Below are 15,723 nucleotides of genomic sequence, written 5' to 3'. Positions count from 1 at the left end.
ATGAGCTCTGGTTCCTCTAAGACTTTGTTCTTTCATCCTACGTTTTGCTGTCCTAGAAAGCTGTACGTGTTCCTTTCCTCTAGTTGCTACGCACCTTTTTACTAAAAGAAGAGCTGTAAAATGCAGGCTTTATTCCAGAGCCTAAGATATATTGCAACTTATGCTTAGTGTATTTGAAGATAAGGCATTTGTACTGGTACTGGATTGAACTTGAACTAGACTTAATAGAAACTTAGGATAGAAAATGCAGTTTGGTTTTTTTGTGATCATATTAACATATATTATGAGAAAGTGTTCTAATATACTTTACGTGTTGACATTTTGCATGAGCTATTGAACTCATCCTCAGATACAGCAAAACTACTGTATTTGAAAGGGATGGAACGCTTACGCGACTAAGATGGAAGCATCCGATTGCGAGTGCGTGCTTCCAAAGGGTGTGTTACTGGGGGTGGAAACTGTAAGCTCTTTCCTCTGTCCATCTGTCTGTCTTTGTCTTTTTCAGGATCTTGCTTCAAATACTTTATGGTGAAAGTTTCTCAAGTTCTTATTTATCTGTATCCTGGAAGCATTTGCATCCATGTCATTTTTAGCGTTTGTCTACTGACAATGTATAGATATGAGGATTGATAGGACATACTTTTTGAGAGTTAGAAATTCAGATTCTGATAGTTTTTCTGCATTTTCTTGGAAGACAAAAGTTATTTTAATGCATTAACTTGGGCTTCTACCATTTGTCTCAAAGGATACATCGGTATCTGAAATGCAGCTGTTGAATTGTGCAGAAAGGAAAGTCAATCCTTTTCTTCTTTTTGAACCTCTGTTTAAAACAGCAGGAACAATGCCACTAAAGCCACTTTAATCCTGTGTTCTGACCAGTGTCATGTTGCCAAATCTAAAAGAATAGCTTCAATTAGGTATGCCTATAATTGGCGATGCCTGAATAGCCTGAATGTTAGCAATAATAAGATTAATAATAATAAGTTGCCCAAAACTATGCTTTTCACAGCAAGATTTTAGGGCTATTTGCAATACTATATATATTTAAAGATGGAAGGTGGTATTCCTTCTCTAAACGTTGGCTATTTAGATCAAAAGGAGCAGTGGTCAGACTATGGCATGGATTGTGTATCTGTACCCTACACTGGGAATGTTTCAGGATGGTCCTTGTCCTTTTGATAAGTTGTGGTAGTAAGTCCGTGAATGTTTGCTGGTCAGCCTTAGTACAATGGGTAAAGGGAGTTCTGAAACTTTTCCCAGCTCTGTTGTATTTTCAGAAAAGTTTTTTTTCAGTGGTAGCTGTTTAGTTCTTTTATGAGCATTCAAAATTAGAGCATTATTTCACCTGACTGCATAATCATTTAGAACAGATTATCAATAAAGAATTATTCAAAGGTGCTTCTGACCTAGAGTGCCTTAAACATATTATTCCAAATGTTCTGTGATTTCTTCAGTATTGGTTTTCAGTCTTTGAATCACAGGTTTCTTATTTAACTCTCCATTTGAAGCAGGATTTTAGAAAAATCAAGAAGTTTGTGGATTAAGGCAGACAGGGACCTGTATGAAGGCCATTGTGTGGAGTCTCGAAACAGGAATGATTTGCCAGGTTTAAGTGACTCTCCCTGTGAAATGCTGTTGTTCTTTAGCAAGCTGGGAAATTTTTTGCAAAATGTAGATCTCCATTACTAAATGACGGTCCTACGTCTGTGTTAGTGTTAAGGAAATGGAGAAGCCTTAATTAGTTTACAGGCAGTTTAAGGATTGAAGTGGTTAGTTACAGAGATTTTAATATTGATCTCCAAGGTGAAGACCAGTGTACAACTGGCTGTGTGCTTGGCCCTGACATCTGTCTGTGAAAATACTGAAAGTACGTGAGGAGATTCATTTTTGTGTTATGTGTGCATACATGTGGTTTTTGCAGCTTATGTTCTGATGAAGAGAATGGTAAATACTTGCATTGATAAATATTTTGTCATTGCTGCCCAAGAAGAAAGCAGCTTGACCTTCTTTAGAGAGTATTTCAGTCTGTCAATAACTGCTTTCAGCCTTCCATGCATTTACTTTTCCTTTGAGTACCATGGTTGAAGAGAAAATGAAAGAAAAGCTATTTTTTAGGACCGCTTTCTTTTAGGTGTGGAACTGTGGCACAAGAAGCTCAAGGAAGTCTGTCCAGCTCACCATACATTAGAGACAAGACAAGTCTACCATAATCCTGTTGTTATTGCCTTGTTAGGTCATGCAAGTGGGTGGGGACGAAACAATAGTTTCTCAGAATAGTGGTATGTAGACTGAAAACTGGTTGACACAGTTACAAGAAAATAAATCATTATGATAATCAGAATAGCAATAGTAATGCCAAGTAAAGTGGAGTTAGAAAAAAATAGACCTCTCCCTTGACACCTCCTTAAAATAAGCTGCCTGAATTACTGTTTTGAAGAAGAAAGAAAATAGTAGGCTGTGAGTGTCTATGTTAGGGCTGCAAAATGTGGTCTGCAGACTATGATGACAGATTAAAAATGTGGAATTGTGAACACAGTAAAGATGTTTGGGGAACTTCATCAGAAAGATTCAGTTTTACTACGGAAAAAACTGAGAAAGTATTTATAACCTGGCTTCTACATGTTAGAAAATCCTCTCTTTTTCTCTGTTTTTCCAATTTAAAAAACAAAAAAAAAAGAAGAGAAAACCCCAAACACAAAACCCCAGTGTTTTCTCTTAAGGTGTTGTGTGCAAGGAAGCACAGTGATTGAAAGAAATGTTGATGTTCTTATGCTGCTGCTGTTTTACTGCAATGAAGAACATGAAAGCTCATGCTCCCCAATGCTTTGAACGTGAGAAGTAGGACTGATGCCAGCTAGAGCTGGTCTTTGTGGCTGCTATTATGTTCATACTGCAAGGAGGAAGGAATTAAGTTTGGTTTTAGCTTCAAGTTCCTCAGAAGTGCCATCTCTCTAACCAAGTTCAGTACAGACTTTCAGAAGTTCTCACTGAGGGCACAGCTTAAACAGGGTCTGAACACAAATGAGTATCTCTCATGAAGGAAATGAGGTTCCTCTTATGCTTCAATTTGTTTACTAGCTTTTCTGTGTTAGTCATGTAAAACTTAAATATATGTTTCTGTGAAAATAATTGGACATTTTTTTTCTTGATTCCAGTAAGACTTAGACTAAGAATGTTATTTCATTTGGTTAATAAGCTCCTTGCTTTTATTCATGGATTGATCTTTTTACTGAGTTTGAAATCATTTTGACATGTATGTGACAGTCTTTTACTATATCATGTTGCCAAACCATAGTTTATTGGTATTTAATGCTTTAAATATTGAAATTTTTCCTTCTGAGGCCACAACCTAAATATGGGGAGAATTCATGTGGAGCTGCTTCTAAAAGTTTTAGTCATGCCTTATTCATTTCCTATTTCATATTTTGCAGTTCTCTCTTTTATGATCTTTCTAAAGAATTATTTATTGTATTTCAGGGATTTGGCGGCACACAGTCCTGACTCTTGTCCTCAGAATCAGTAACATACCTCTTTTGCTGGTTTCCTGTCTTTTCTATTGATCAGTTTAGATTTTGTCTCTTGGTTTTCCATTAATCATTGCAAATTCACCTTACTATGAACAGATTGGTAAAAGATGTATAGGCCATTGGTAAAAATCACTAATTAGGTAACTTTTTTTAACAGTCTTAAATTAAATGATTGCTCAGCATTAATGGGCTTGTTAGCAGAAATCCTGGTCTGATCTATAAAGACACAATTGTGACCTGCCTTTAGGTATTTGATTCCCTCCTGCTCGCACATAGAATGTCACTGAATGCAGGGACTTGGGGCAAGCTGCGTAGTTGGGTTATGGTCATGGAGAGGACCAAAGCTATGACGAGAAAAGTTGGGGGAAGGATGTGAATGTCTGCTTTAAAGTGTGGGAGAACCTTCCTCAGCAGTATGGTACTTCTGTGTGTGTTTCTAGAACAGAATGGCTCGTTAGGCTTGGAGTTAAAATGAAAGTGAGTTAGTGTGCACAAGTGTAAATTGTCAAGGTGTAGTAGGTTTTAAGTTAGAAAACCTTTCTGCCTATTTTTGGGTTCTGCAGTATGGAAAGAACTGCTTTTTAGGTCTTTGGTGATGTGTTATATTCTATGTGTGATAGTCTGATTCAACTAAAACAGATTATGTTTCATCACCAAGTATAAACATGGTTATATACTGGGAAGGAAACACTTAATTTTTACTGCAAATAGTTCTACAATGGGCAAGATGTTTCCAGTATGAAAATCACACAACAAGAAAATTGTCATTTTTATCTGGAAGCAGCCATAGGTTATATTTGGTGGAGACAGGTATATGTATCTCTCTAACTCCATAAAGTCTTCGATTACCATGCTCCCGATGAAAATAAATTAACTAAAGAAAATGTGAGGTGTACTGAAAAACAAACATGGTTGCTCTGTTCTCCAATTTTGACTACACTGAGCAACAAAGTCAAGTAAATCACAGTGCTGCTTTTGAACGTGTGATTCCAGAACAGTGAGTACAGCACAAGTTCTACTTCATTGTCTTGTACCTTGGAAATAAGCCTTTCTCATGCTTTATTTGCAGGACGTTGAATTTGGATAACGTTTCTGTTGGCAATGATAGATGTGGTTTCCCTGGTTCCTCTTTGAATTCATGCTCAATGTCTTAATTAAAATCTTGTGGAGTATTTATCTCCATACTAAATTTGAGTTAGTGTTTGGAGGACTAGAGCATTTCTTATCTAGGAGTTTTAACATCTGCCTGCTCAATCAATCCCTTCAGAAGACGCTACTTCTGAAAAGTTTATAAACATTGAGGGGAGGGAAGGAAGCCCCAGTCTTCACTTGCTTAAACATTTGCTTGCTGAAATAGGTATTTAAGGAATATTTTAGCTATGTGTACAACTATTAAGACTTTGATTTTATAGTGATATTCTCATGATGAAAGAGATAATAAGGGAGAATATTTGGGAAGAACTAAAGTTACTGGGATGGAAACTACAGATAGTCAGAGGCATATGTAGGAAACAAGGCTTCTTTCTTCTCTGTAGAGCAGCTTGCCAATTTGACAAGTTTGAGGGATGGTTCATAATTTCCAAAAATTTTCAGACGCTGAAGAAAATGTGCCGTTTCCTTTTATTAAACCTATTCATTTATAAATGGTTCACCAAAAGTCTCTAAACTTTCTGCGCTTTGAAAAAGAGACTTGTAACTGGGCAAGGGGAATCACCTTAGGTTCAGGTGATTTTTGTCTTCGTGATGAAAGTCTAGTTAGACATCCTAAGTTCCTTATTCCTTATTGTAGGTTCTGTATAGGATGTTAATATTTAATAAATTATTTTTCTGAGTATCCCTCAGTCCGGAGCTGTGAAACCTGAGCAGAATTAATTTTTCTTGCAACTTCTCCTTGATTACGGTGGTGTGCTGTGGTTATTGGGTGTTAAAACTGAGAGCAGGATGATGTTGCCATTTGATGTCAAAGCAATGTAGAAAAGGAGGGGCATGATTATGCTATGTTTTCCTGATACTTTTCTATTTTCTTTTCAAATAGTTGAAAACAACTGAGAAAGGTATAGGATGAACACTCTTAAACAGGTGTTCCAGAAAGAAATAGCTTATTACTGCTATCAGTTACTTCTTTGTATGCATTAAAATATAATTTTTAATTACATGATCATGTATTGAGGGTTTGTGGGTTTCTTCAAGGCCAAGCCATTCAGCTTTCCTAGCTTCCCATCATGATCCCTAACTGCTGGCTGGGTGAAAAACAGTGCATTGGCTAGTTTGAGCTATGCTTTGCTGACTGTCATACGTATGCTGACTGGTCAGGTAACAGGACAAATATACCCACATTTCCATGAAGATTGTAGGAAATAAATGTCTTTAATAATGCTGCCATATCTTGCTGAAATTCAACGAGTCCAGAAGTTATTTGGTGAGGGAATAAGAGTGAACAGAAGCAAATAGGGAGCACGATCACGTGAAACTTGGTTCTTTGTTTTCGAATATGATACTAAAACAAAATTTAAGCTACGCATGTCACTAACATGCAAAATTTTAGTCTTAATGCAGAGAGGTTGTCCAGGGTAATGCATCTAAAAGTGGACTCCATGATGGAAAATACTTAGTTTTAAAAGTACTTAATATTCCATAGTGAAGTGAGAGAAATGTATCAGACATCACACCTTGTATTTTGAGGCATAAAAGAGTTGCTGAAAGATGGAGACAGCAAGAAGCTACCAGCTTTGAGAAGATGGGGGTCAAATTATGAACTCAAATTTGTTTTGCTTTGACTGTAATCTTGGCTAACAATACTGACAGTATTTTATAATCTTTGTTTTGGAATAGGCAGAAGACAGGGAAAACCAGACTTTTTTCTCCCCCCGGCCCCGGCCCCGGCCTCTATCAAGACTAGGAAATGCCTACAGATACCCTATGAACGAATTCATGCGTTGTGTATACCACACCTTAGATCAAAAGGGATTTTCAGCTTTTTATCGTGGGCAAGACTGGGAATGAGGGTGTATTCACGAGACTAAAACTGGTAGCTGATCTTTCAGACTGAGCGCCACTGGTAGCTGATCTTTCAGACTGAGAACTGATGGGGTGTTGTAGTGGCAGGCACACAAATGGGTTGCAGTGAGCATTGTTTGAGCCTGAAGCCTTCCTGAATCACAAATTAGGAAAAGGCTGGGCATACCTCGAACACAGAAGACTGATTGAATTTTGATAAGAAAGTATACGTAGAATGTGGAACCTACTTTCACATGGCAGTCTAGTTTACTAAATGCCATGTGTCCCTTCGTATGCTGCTTCTCTCTTCCTACCTTGGAAAGTACTTTTTATTCAAAAATTATCTTAATGTCTTACCAGAACAAAACTTAAATATATGTCAAGAAGTCTGCTTACCAAATGGTTTTATATGCACTACCAAATATACTTCAATGGTTAGGAACTGGAATAAGCACAGTGAACTAATCACAATTACCAGGTTTAATCCTAAATCTTCTGCTTCCTATAATTTTTTAGGAATTTTTCCTTACTAGTTAATATATATTAAAGGTTGTTCTTTGGGTTAAGTCCTTGAGAGATTGTGCAAAAAACTAATGAGTTCATTCTGTAGGAGTATGTTAAGTTTCTTTAATGTGTGTAACTATCTTGAAATACATATCAAAATGTTTTTAATTTTTTTTACCTGATACTTTCCTTGCATAATTATGGATTTTGGAACAAATTCTATGTTACATATGTGAGGAAACGGTTCCATAATTATACTAATGTTTGCATAATTAACAAGCTGCTTGCCAATTTTAACTGACAAATTCCAAGTCACTTTTGCATGAGGGAAAAAAAAACATAAAAAATGGTAACTTCTGTTAGTTTTTCCTTTCGTACTTCTTACAGGTGTTGAAACTATTTATTTCTAATTTGCAAGTAAATTTATGTATTTTTTTCTGATAGGCAGCGCTGTACGGAATAGGAGGGCTGGCTTCCTCCACCCATGCTCTGGGGCTGTTTTGGGGGTTGCCCTTGGGCTCTGCCAACATATCTCAGTTCTGACTTGTAGGATCCCCTGCTGCTGCTGCTGTGGTTCTAGGCAGCTCTTCAGAAGTGACTGCCAATAGCACCGATTTCTTCTAACTGGTGCGGTAGTTTTCTGGTGTGCACAAATGGGGGCTGAGGAAAGACCACCAAAACTTATTTCCACTTGTGACCTAAGGCAAGGTTTGAACTCCAGTTTCTGTTGAAAAATGGCAAGTGTACTGTTGGCCTTCTATGCCGTTCAACTGCATGGATTTAATGCTTTACATTGCTACTGAGTAAAATGTTGTTGTCTAAATGTAAGCTGAAAACTCTTAGTAATTTTAAGATCCTGAAATGAAAGCGTCATAATAAAAACATGAAAGAGAATAGTTGAGGTGGCACTTATAAAGTGAAAACAAAAGTGTATGTATGTGTATATATACTTATTATTCCAATTTCTAAGTGGCCTTGTGTGTTTTCCTCACAGTATCTATGTATATATTTTATGCATAACTGTATTAAAATACCCATATACAGCATTATCTCACTTCCATTTAAAAACTGTGAATCACAACAAAAATGCTATAAGAACATCTAAGGTAGATAATTAAAGTATAATTAAGTTTAAATGCCTTGGTGAAGGAATATAAAAATATTTAAATTCAACAGGCTAGTACATTTGCAGTTTTCTTTTATTAGGTGTGAAATCTAAGAATCCCCTGCCAACTCTTGAGGGCTCAATCCAGAATGTTGAATTGAAGTACTGCGGCACATCATTGGTCAAATGTGCCTCTGGGACCGTGGGATCAATAAAAATTTGTGCCAAAGCCCCAGGTATGTGCAGCTGGACCATGTAAAACTTTATAGCCTGTATAGGAGAATTGGCCTTGCTTTTTACAAGGAGAGTTACTGAAACAAGAATTTACTCATTGTTCCTATGAATCAGAGAGGTTTTTTTGTATTCTGTTTTGGGGTTTTTTATTATTATTGTTAAGTGTGCCAGGATGATCCAGTCTGGCCCCAGTATAGTCAATTTTTACACTCAATAAGAAAATAAAGATGTTGGTTTTTTTCTGCTGAGACAAATATTAATCTAAAAGCACTGAAGAAACTGGAATAACTGCATTTTCATATTACACAACATTTTGCTTTATTTGTAGCATAATTTTGATGTATTCTGTTTATTGTTTAATGTCTCATTTTCCATTAATGCTACAAGTATGTATTTTGCTTGTGGAGTTCTTGAGGGCTCTGTGATACATAGTTTTTAAGTTTCTTTAATACAATTTTTCTTGAAGAGCATGCAGGAACATTTCCAATCAATGTCTATGATCTCTTCGTATGTAAAGGCAGCTAATGTCAAGAACACTAAAAATGTAGTGTATTGAACTCTAAATTGAGTTCATGGTGATTTTTAAAGATACTATTTTATAAAGTTGGGATGGAAATTACTATTTTAAAGAGAATTGATTACTTTATTTGAAATCCTCCTGGATGTAGACATTTACAAGATAACATTAAGGAAGTTGTTTAATAGTTTATATGAGATTGCTCTTTCTATTTCCTCTTTTAATTCTGTACTTACAATGTTAATAGCTGTTCTCTTTGGACTAGTGAATGTTTATGAACATTCATTTCAACAGTTAGTTGAAAATTTACCTTGTTGCAGTAAGAGTTGTAAGGAGTCTAATCTTTCTCTTAGGTGATGGTGGAAAAGAGAAGCTGATTCCTTTAATTCAAGGCCCTTCTGACACCAGAGACTTACACAGCAGTAAATGGCTCAATGAGAGTAGAAAGCCAGAATCTCTCTTAGCTCCAGATTTGGTAGCCTTTACAATCCAAATTCCACAGTATATGGACTACTGCCATAATTCTGGTAAGTGCAAAACTCTTGTTAAGCTGGTATCACATTACCTTTTTCCTATCCAATGTAATTTTCAAAAGAGGGGCTTGATCTAAAATGTGCCAAATGCCAAAGTATCTTTTTCACATACTGCACACGTTATAACTTTACTTTAGCTCACTGTGAGACACAAAAACTAAACCCAGCATTTTGGTGTATGTCTTCTTCAGTAAGAAAAGCTTCATTGACCTTGATTGCCTTTTAAATTATTTATACAGAATCTTTTTGTAAACTTTTTTTGGGGCAGGATCCATGTTGAAAATATTAGTTTTATTCTTTCTTTCCTTCATCTATTGGGTTGAGCTTCTTATACAGAAGTTGATGTACTGAATTCAAAATGGTTCTTATAAATTTGCAGCATAATTTAGAATTAAATTAAGAATTTGTTTATCATAAAATTTGTTAATAATAAAATGGTGATTTTTAAAAATGTTACAGAGCACACATTTGACGTTATCAAACTTGGTGTTGTGGTGGATCAAAATGAGAAACAAATTAATATTTTCAGAGTGTTGCTTGGATAAATTTAAGGGTGTTGTTGACTTTATGGGCATAAATATTCTTACCTGACATTCTTATGGTTTCTGTGGGCTTTAAACAAAACATTGGTCTGTTTTAAGCAACACTGACAATTTTGAAATGTATCTAGTTTAAAATAACTAAAATATAGTGTGTGAAATACACATGGATCTAGGTTTTGCTCTCAGTAAAAATCATGCTTTCATGTTTTTAAAAGTTTATCCTGTTGCCATGCTGAGTGGAATCAAATAGGGGAAAAAAAACCCCAAACCCAAAAAGCATCTATTTTAAGGAAAGCAAAAGAATTAGCTGACCCCAATATTACGAAACACAAAAGTATACTGAAAAGTGTGTGCTTTTTTTCTCTAATTTTTTCATGTGTAATGGTTGTTGAATGTCATTAATCTGAAAAGTAACAGTGAATTTATTACCATCTTTGTAATTTTTATGTGCATATGTAAGCAACATTTGATTCTTAGGCAAAGTAAATATTTGTAAGCACTGTGCACTCCAGCAGTTGTTAGGTTATTTTTTCAGTAACTGTACTTGTATGTTTCTTGGAGATCATCATGTTGGAAATGTTTACGGCAGTGTTTTTATAACAATTATCTTAAGTTCCTGCCCCTAAAACATTGCTGAAAAGCAATTAATAATTCAACAGTCTCTGAATTATTCAGATCGGTTTTTAAAAAAATGTGAAAATCTGTTACACCTGTTGTCTCACTTAAGTATCTTTTTAAATGTTCATAATAATAATATTTATTACTATTATTGATTATTGCATTTTCTGCCTTTTTTGAGGATCTTTTCAGTTTAATTATCTGATTTTTTTTGTCTTGGAATCTTAATTGCATTTTAAAGGAGCCGTGCATACTTACCTATACTATAGAATTACTGCTTTTGTTACAGGTCACAGTGGTCACATACATTTCAGCTCATTAGTATTATGGATAGTCCAGTTAGATAGTAGAGAGTACTTGATGGGTTGTGACAGGAGACGCCTACGAGAATTAAGGCACTGACAAATAAGTGCTGGCCAGACTCATATGCAGGGACTTTGAGAGGCAGAAAATCGGTTTGTAATAGACAAGTGTCTGTGGTACCTGTTTTGTAGCTGAATGGAGATACATTTAAAATGCTAAGATTTTAGAACTGAAAATTTACTGGACACTTCACCCGCCCCCCCAGTGCCTCAGGAAAGTTGTATTGATTCTGTGTACTCAGTGGTAGTCGCTAACCTGCATGCTCAGACTCTAGCTCTGCTTCTCTAGATCTGTAAGGTGGCACCTGTGACTGATGACAAATGAGAGGGAAAAGCTGACTGATGTGTTAAAGCTTTGGTCCCAGTAAACATGAAGAGGAGTGTATTGCAAATAATTTGGCTTTATTGTTGATTCTTTTTTTCCAAATAAAACTAGGAAACGTTAATGTTTAAATTATCTCAGGTTCTATACAAAGAATGAGGGAGTTAATTAAAGCCTTTGCTTTCAAATACTTGCTGAAGGAACTGAGGCAGTTTAATACAGGAGATATGGCTATCCTTTTCATTACGTCTGTGAAAACCACATGGAGAGAAAACATGAAGTGATTGGAGAGCATAAATATGCTTTTGCTGTCCATTGCAGTCACTTCTGGGAATTAAGAAAGCTATACTGGATAATTTGACAGCAAATTCAACTTATGCCTCAGGGGCATAAAAGGGTTGTTTAAAGCTGTACTACTGGACGTGATTGTGCAGTACTGAAGTTGTGCTATTTGAGCAATTTATCCTAATAATATTAGATATGATGTTCTGGAATAGGAATTTGGACTATAGTGAAGACTGAAGAGAGTAGTGCAACCTGCTTGTAGAAAGAATGAAAAAAGCTATCCAGGAGAAATGAAAAAAATCATGTAGAATTGTTCAGATTGCTGGAGATGAGGCCAGGGTTGGCCAAGTCTGCTAACTCTACAAAGTATGTATACAAATAGCTGTATAGCTGATGCTCTCAAAATACACACATGATTTCTCAAAAGAGCTAAGTAAGGGGGACAGCAGTTCCAGCTTGGCTGGGATTGGATAAGTTGTCACCCAGCACTTGGGTAAACTCAGTTTACTTCTTCCCAAATACAAGGGTTCAGAAAACTTTGCAAACTCAGTGTCAGTGGAGCTGCTGGTCACACCGTGCAGTGGGGCGGGGGGGTGCGTTGGAGCTGTACAAAGCTAAAGAGCTGCAATTTAGCCACCTCTGTTAAGAACAGAATGACACAATATCTTTTTGTGTGTAAAACCAAGAGAAGCAATTACAGGGGAATTTCTGGGTACTCTGGAAGAATCTTGGAATACAATACAATGCCTATGGAAGTGACTTTTAAAAATTTTTTGCTTATATAAAAATTAATGAAGGAAGAGTAACTAATTAATTCACTATGCATCTGTGAAGTTGAATGGAAAACAACTTGATCTAAAATCAAAGCAGTTCTTTGGATATAAAATGCCAAGGAGGAGGTTGTGCAAATGGCATGAGGTTCTTGAATAAATTAGGGCATATTTACCTGGAGAACAGGTAGGGGACCTTTCCTTCTCCTCTCCCTGTCGAGTCAGCAACTGTCAACTGTCTTGTACCACTTGAATCATATGATCCAGGGTGACCAGGATGGTTGTGCAGCTTCCTTTTACTGCTTGTCTGTAGGTGGCCCTGCAAAGATTGGGGGTGTTTTTACAATTTGAGTGATAAAGCATTTTACACTAGTATTTTATTTCTTGCTATTTCACTTGTTGCTGCTGAGGCGAAGGGAAAAAAAAAATACAGTTCTAGTAGTACCATACTGCACGGAGTATAACCAGCAAGAAAACCCTCTAAAATGTAATTCCAGAAAGGGCAGCATTAAAGTGTGTGATGTATAGCATATACAGGCAAAGTAAGTATTATGTGTAACAAGTGCATATACTGATGATCACTTAGCAAGAATGTTTTACTGTTTGGTGCACAAAGTGTCATTAGCACAGCGGAAAACTGATCCACCTATGGCAGAGGAAGTATTTAGGGACAAAGAATATAAATATGATTTTGTTTAGCCCTTAAATACAAGTCTGCATCCTGATGCTTTTAATTTTGGATACTTTTGTTGTATGAAAAACTGCCCCATGTATCTCTGTGCATAGTTGTAAAAATCAGTGGATATGCTCCCCAGTCTTTATCTAAACTGCAGCATATAAAATAAATACAAGAGAGGAGATTGTTCCATTACCCCAGGGCTTGGGAAGGTCTTCTTACTGCTTCTCTGAAATAACCCTGGCTTTATTAACCCTCAGAGCAAGCTGCAGACCTTGTTTGTTTCACCTGGCCTTTGAGAGAAATAGGGAGATTTCAAAATGAATGCTGGTGTTAGTATTTAATTATGAGCAGCTGTTGAATAGATGAGGTGAGCTGATTAAGCTCTATTTGGTTTGCCATATTGAATAATTGGGAGTGCGTGCACAGCTGGTGTATGGAGAGCTTTATTACATATAAATCAAGAGGAACTAAAATAAAAAATACAACTAATAAAGTTTTCTTTGAGATCAGCTTAAATAGTCAGTAATGCAGCAGTGAAATAAGGGAATAAACAAAAGTACCTGTATTAATGTCATGCTCATGCGTGGTAAATTGCTACACCCAGTGGAGCAAAGTAAGAGTGAGAAGGCTTCTCCAGTTTGTGAAAGTTGCATGAAGGCTGAAGAGCAAATATTCAACCTTGTAAAAATTGGTATTTCTCATTTAAGTGATATTTTTCTTAAACTTTTAAAGATTTTTGGATTTTTTTTCTCCACTGTCAATATTTTGTAAGTTTAGATAAGATCACTCCATTCTCTTCCCCCCAAAGGAAAAAATAATTTGTGAAGTGAAAATATTTTTAAGACTGAAGAAATCTTATCTTCAAACATGAAAAAAGTGCCATAAATGTTGTACCAGCAGGAACATTATTTTCTTTCCTATCATAAAACAGCTGATTTTTATCTGTTAGAACTTGTTTGAAAAGAGGTGAGAGATTTTACATATGTTTGGTTTTATGCATACACACTTATATATGCCCCAACTCCCCCTTTCTTGCAGTTTAAAAAGCCTGTCATTGACATATTTTTTTTAATTTTATTTTGACTGCTTAGACTGGGGATACTGCAAAGTCTGGATTTTAAAGCTGGAACAATGATATTTTTTAAGTTCTCAGTTCTAATTTAAGTGAGTGCTTACGCTGGTAAATAAAAACAAACTTGTAAAAGAGAATTCATAAACTAATTTGAAGTATTTTGGAAAGATTTGACACAATGAATGAGTAAAAACGCTTAATATATTGGAGTAATTAAAGACAATTCACATTTGTGGTTTGGGCATAAATGTGTAAAAATTATACCCATCTATCTTATTACATTTCCTTTTCTCTCCCTGAGGATTTCACTATGTACTTTATCTGTAATTGTTGCCAGTTTTCTATCAAGTTCCCACTGGGCTTCTGGTGCAAAAAATCTTATCCTCTCGATGACAGAGCTTGCCTGAATGATTTCATGCTCTTAGCATTTTTGTTCACGGGAATTAGGGGCAGAATGTAACTGCAGCTGAACATAGCATCTATTTTTGTAATTTTGAAGTTTAGACTCTGTTATTGGAACTAAATGAAGAGATGCAGGTGTTCTCCAGTTCAAGTCCTTTGGGATTTTTTGATGGTAGATGCTTGAAAAGAAAATGCATGTGTTTCCAGAGTCAAACAGCAGCTGTGGACAAGGATTTATGTTTTTCTCAGAACTTTGGGATTTCAAAATGTTACATTTAATCACATGCACAGAAAGGAGAGCAAATGTTAAAGATGTTACATATAAAACTAGGGGACTGATCTTTTTACCATACCAACTAGTTGTGGGAATAGAGGAACAAAGTGATCTTTAATCTTAATATGAACAGTTTCAAAAGGATTATGATAGTTGCCAGGACTCTGGTCTTTTGAGAACTGTGCTCTTGCAGCACACAACATTTATATCCTCTTAATTGCTTTTAAAATTTGGCTTATTCTCATATTTTGCATTGGAAAAATACAAATGCTAATAGTATAAGTTACTGAAAACACAGTATTCGTGTAGTCTTATGTTGGAGTAGGGTGCACTTAAATTCAGATAAGTATGCATTTTTAGAAGAATTTTTCTAGTAGTGTCCTGTAGTTTCCAAAATTGGATTAAAAATAGCAGTTCAACTGCCTGAACTGCGAGGCTAAATTTAGAAGTTTTCTGAGTTGCAGAACTTGTGGGCAGAAGTATTTTGTGGTAATGCAATTTCTCCCTCCCTTTCTCTCTCTCTTACGATTTTTAAATTAGTTGATTGTAGTAAACAAAATGTCTGACATCTTTTTTTTATCAGAAGTTCAAGTGGGGGCAGCAGATGGTGGTATTACCGAGCAGTTCAGGACGGGAGGCTGGTGTGGGGAAGAGCAAGTTGGTAACAGTGGTAAATGCAAGTTAGTACCTATCTGAGAAAGTAAAAGCCTCTTTTAAAATGCATTTAGTTTTGTACATTTACATTTACATTTACATTTACCTGTGCTTCGTCCTCCCCCATTACCCTCACAGCTCAATATGTTATGCACTACAGCCAGGTTAAGTATCAGATATTATATATAGACCTGAATCACCTCTATCTACTGTCTTACAAAGATCCAGTGCTTACTGCCTTTCCTAAGAGGGAAGTAAACTTGTCCTCAAGTGTTGTCTGTTACTCTGCTGGCTCCAATTGTCAATTTCGTGTCCATGGGAGTAGC

The 15,723-nt window shown here is 36.0% G+C and overlaps 1 protein-coding gene across 1 annotated transcript in view; it reads left to right on the top strand.

Moving 5' to 3' along the window:
- The window catches only part of LOC103917280 (vacuolar protein sorting-associated protein 13B-like), a 297,344-nt gene that overhangs the window by 151,403 nt on the left and 130,218 nt on the right, over positions 1 to 15,723 (top strand). The window contains exons 17-18 of the mRNA XM_009324398.1: positions 8,235 to 8,369; positions 9,238 to 9,411. Coding sequence (XP_009322673.1) covers positions 8,235 to 8,369; positions 9,238 to 9,411 — 309 coding nt within the window. The remainder of the gene's footprint in view (positions 1 to 8,234; positions 8,370 to 9,237; positions 9,412 to 15,723) is intronic.

The sequence above is a fragment of the Pygoscelis adeliae genome, unplaced genomic scaffold, assembly GCF_000699105.1.
Source record: "Pygoscelis adeliae isolate BGI_AS28 unplaced genomic scaffold, ASM69910v1 Scaffold145, whole genome shotgun sequence".
Classification (NCBI taxonomy): domain Eukaryota; kingdom Metazoa; phylum Chordata; class Aves; order Sphenisciformes; family Spheniscidae; genus Pygoscelis; species Pygoscelis adeliae.
The sequence above is the reverse complement of the archived record's forward strand: the minus strand, read 5'-3'. Positions and strand labels throughout refer to the sequence as shown.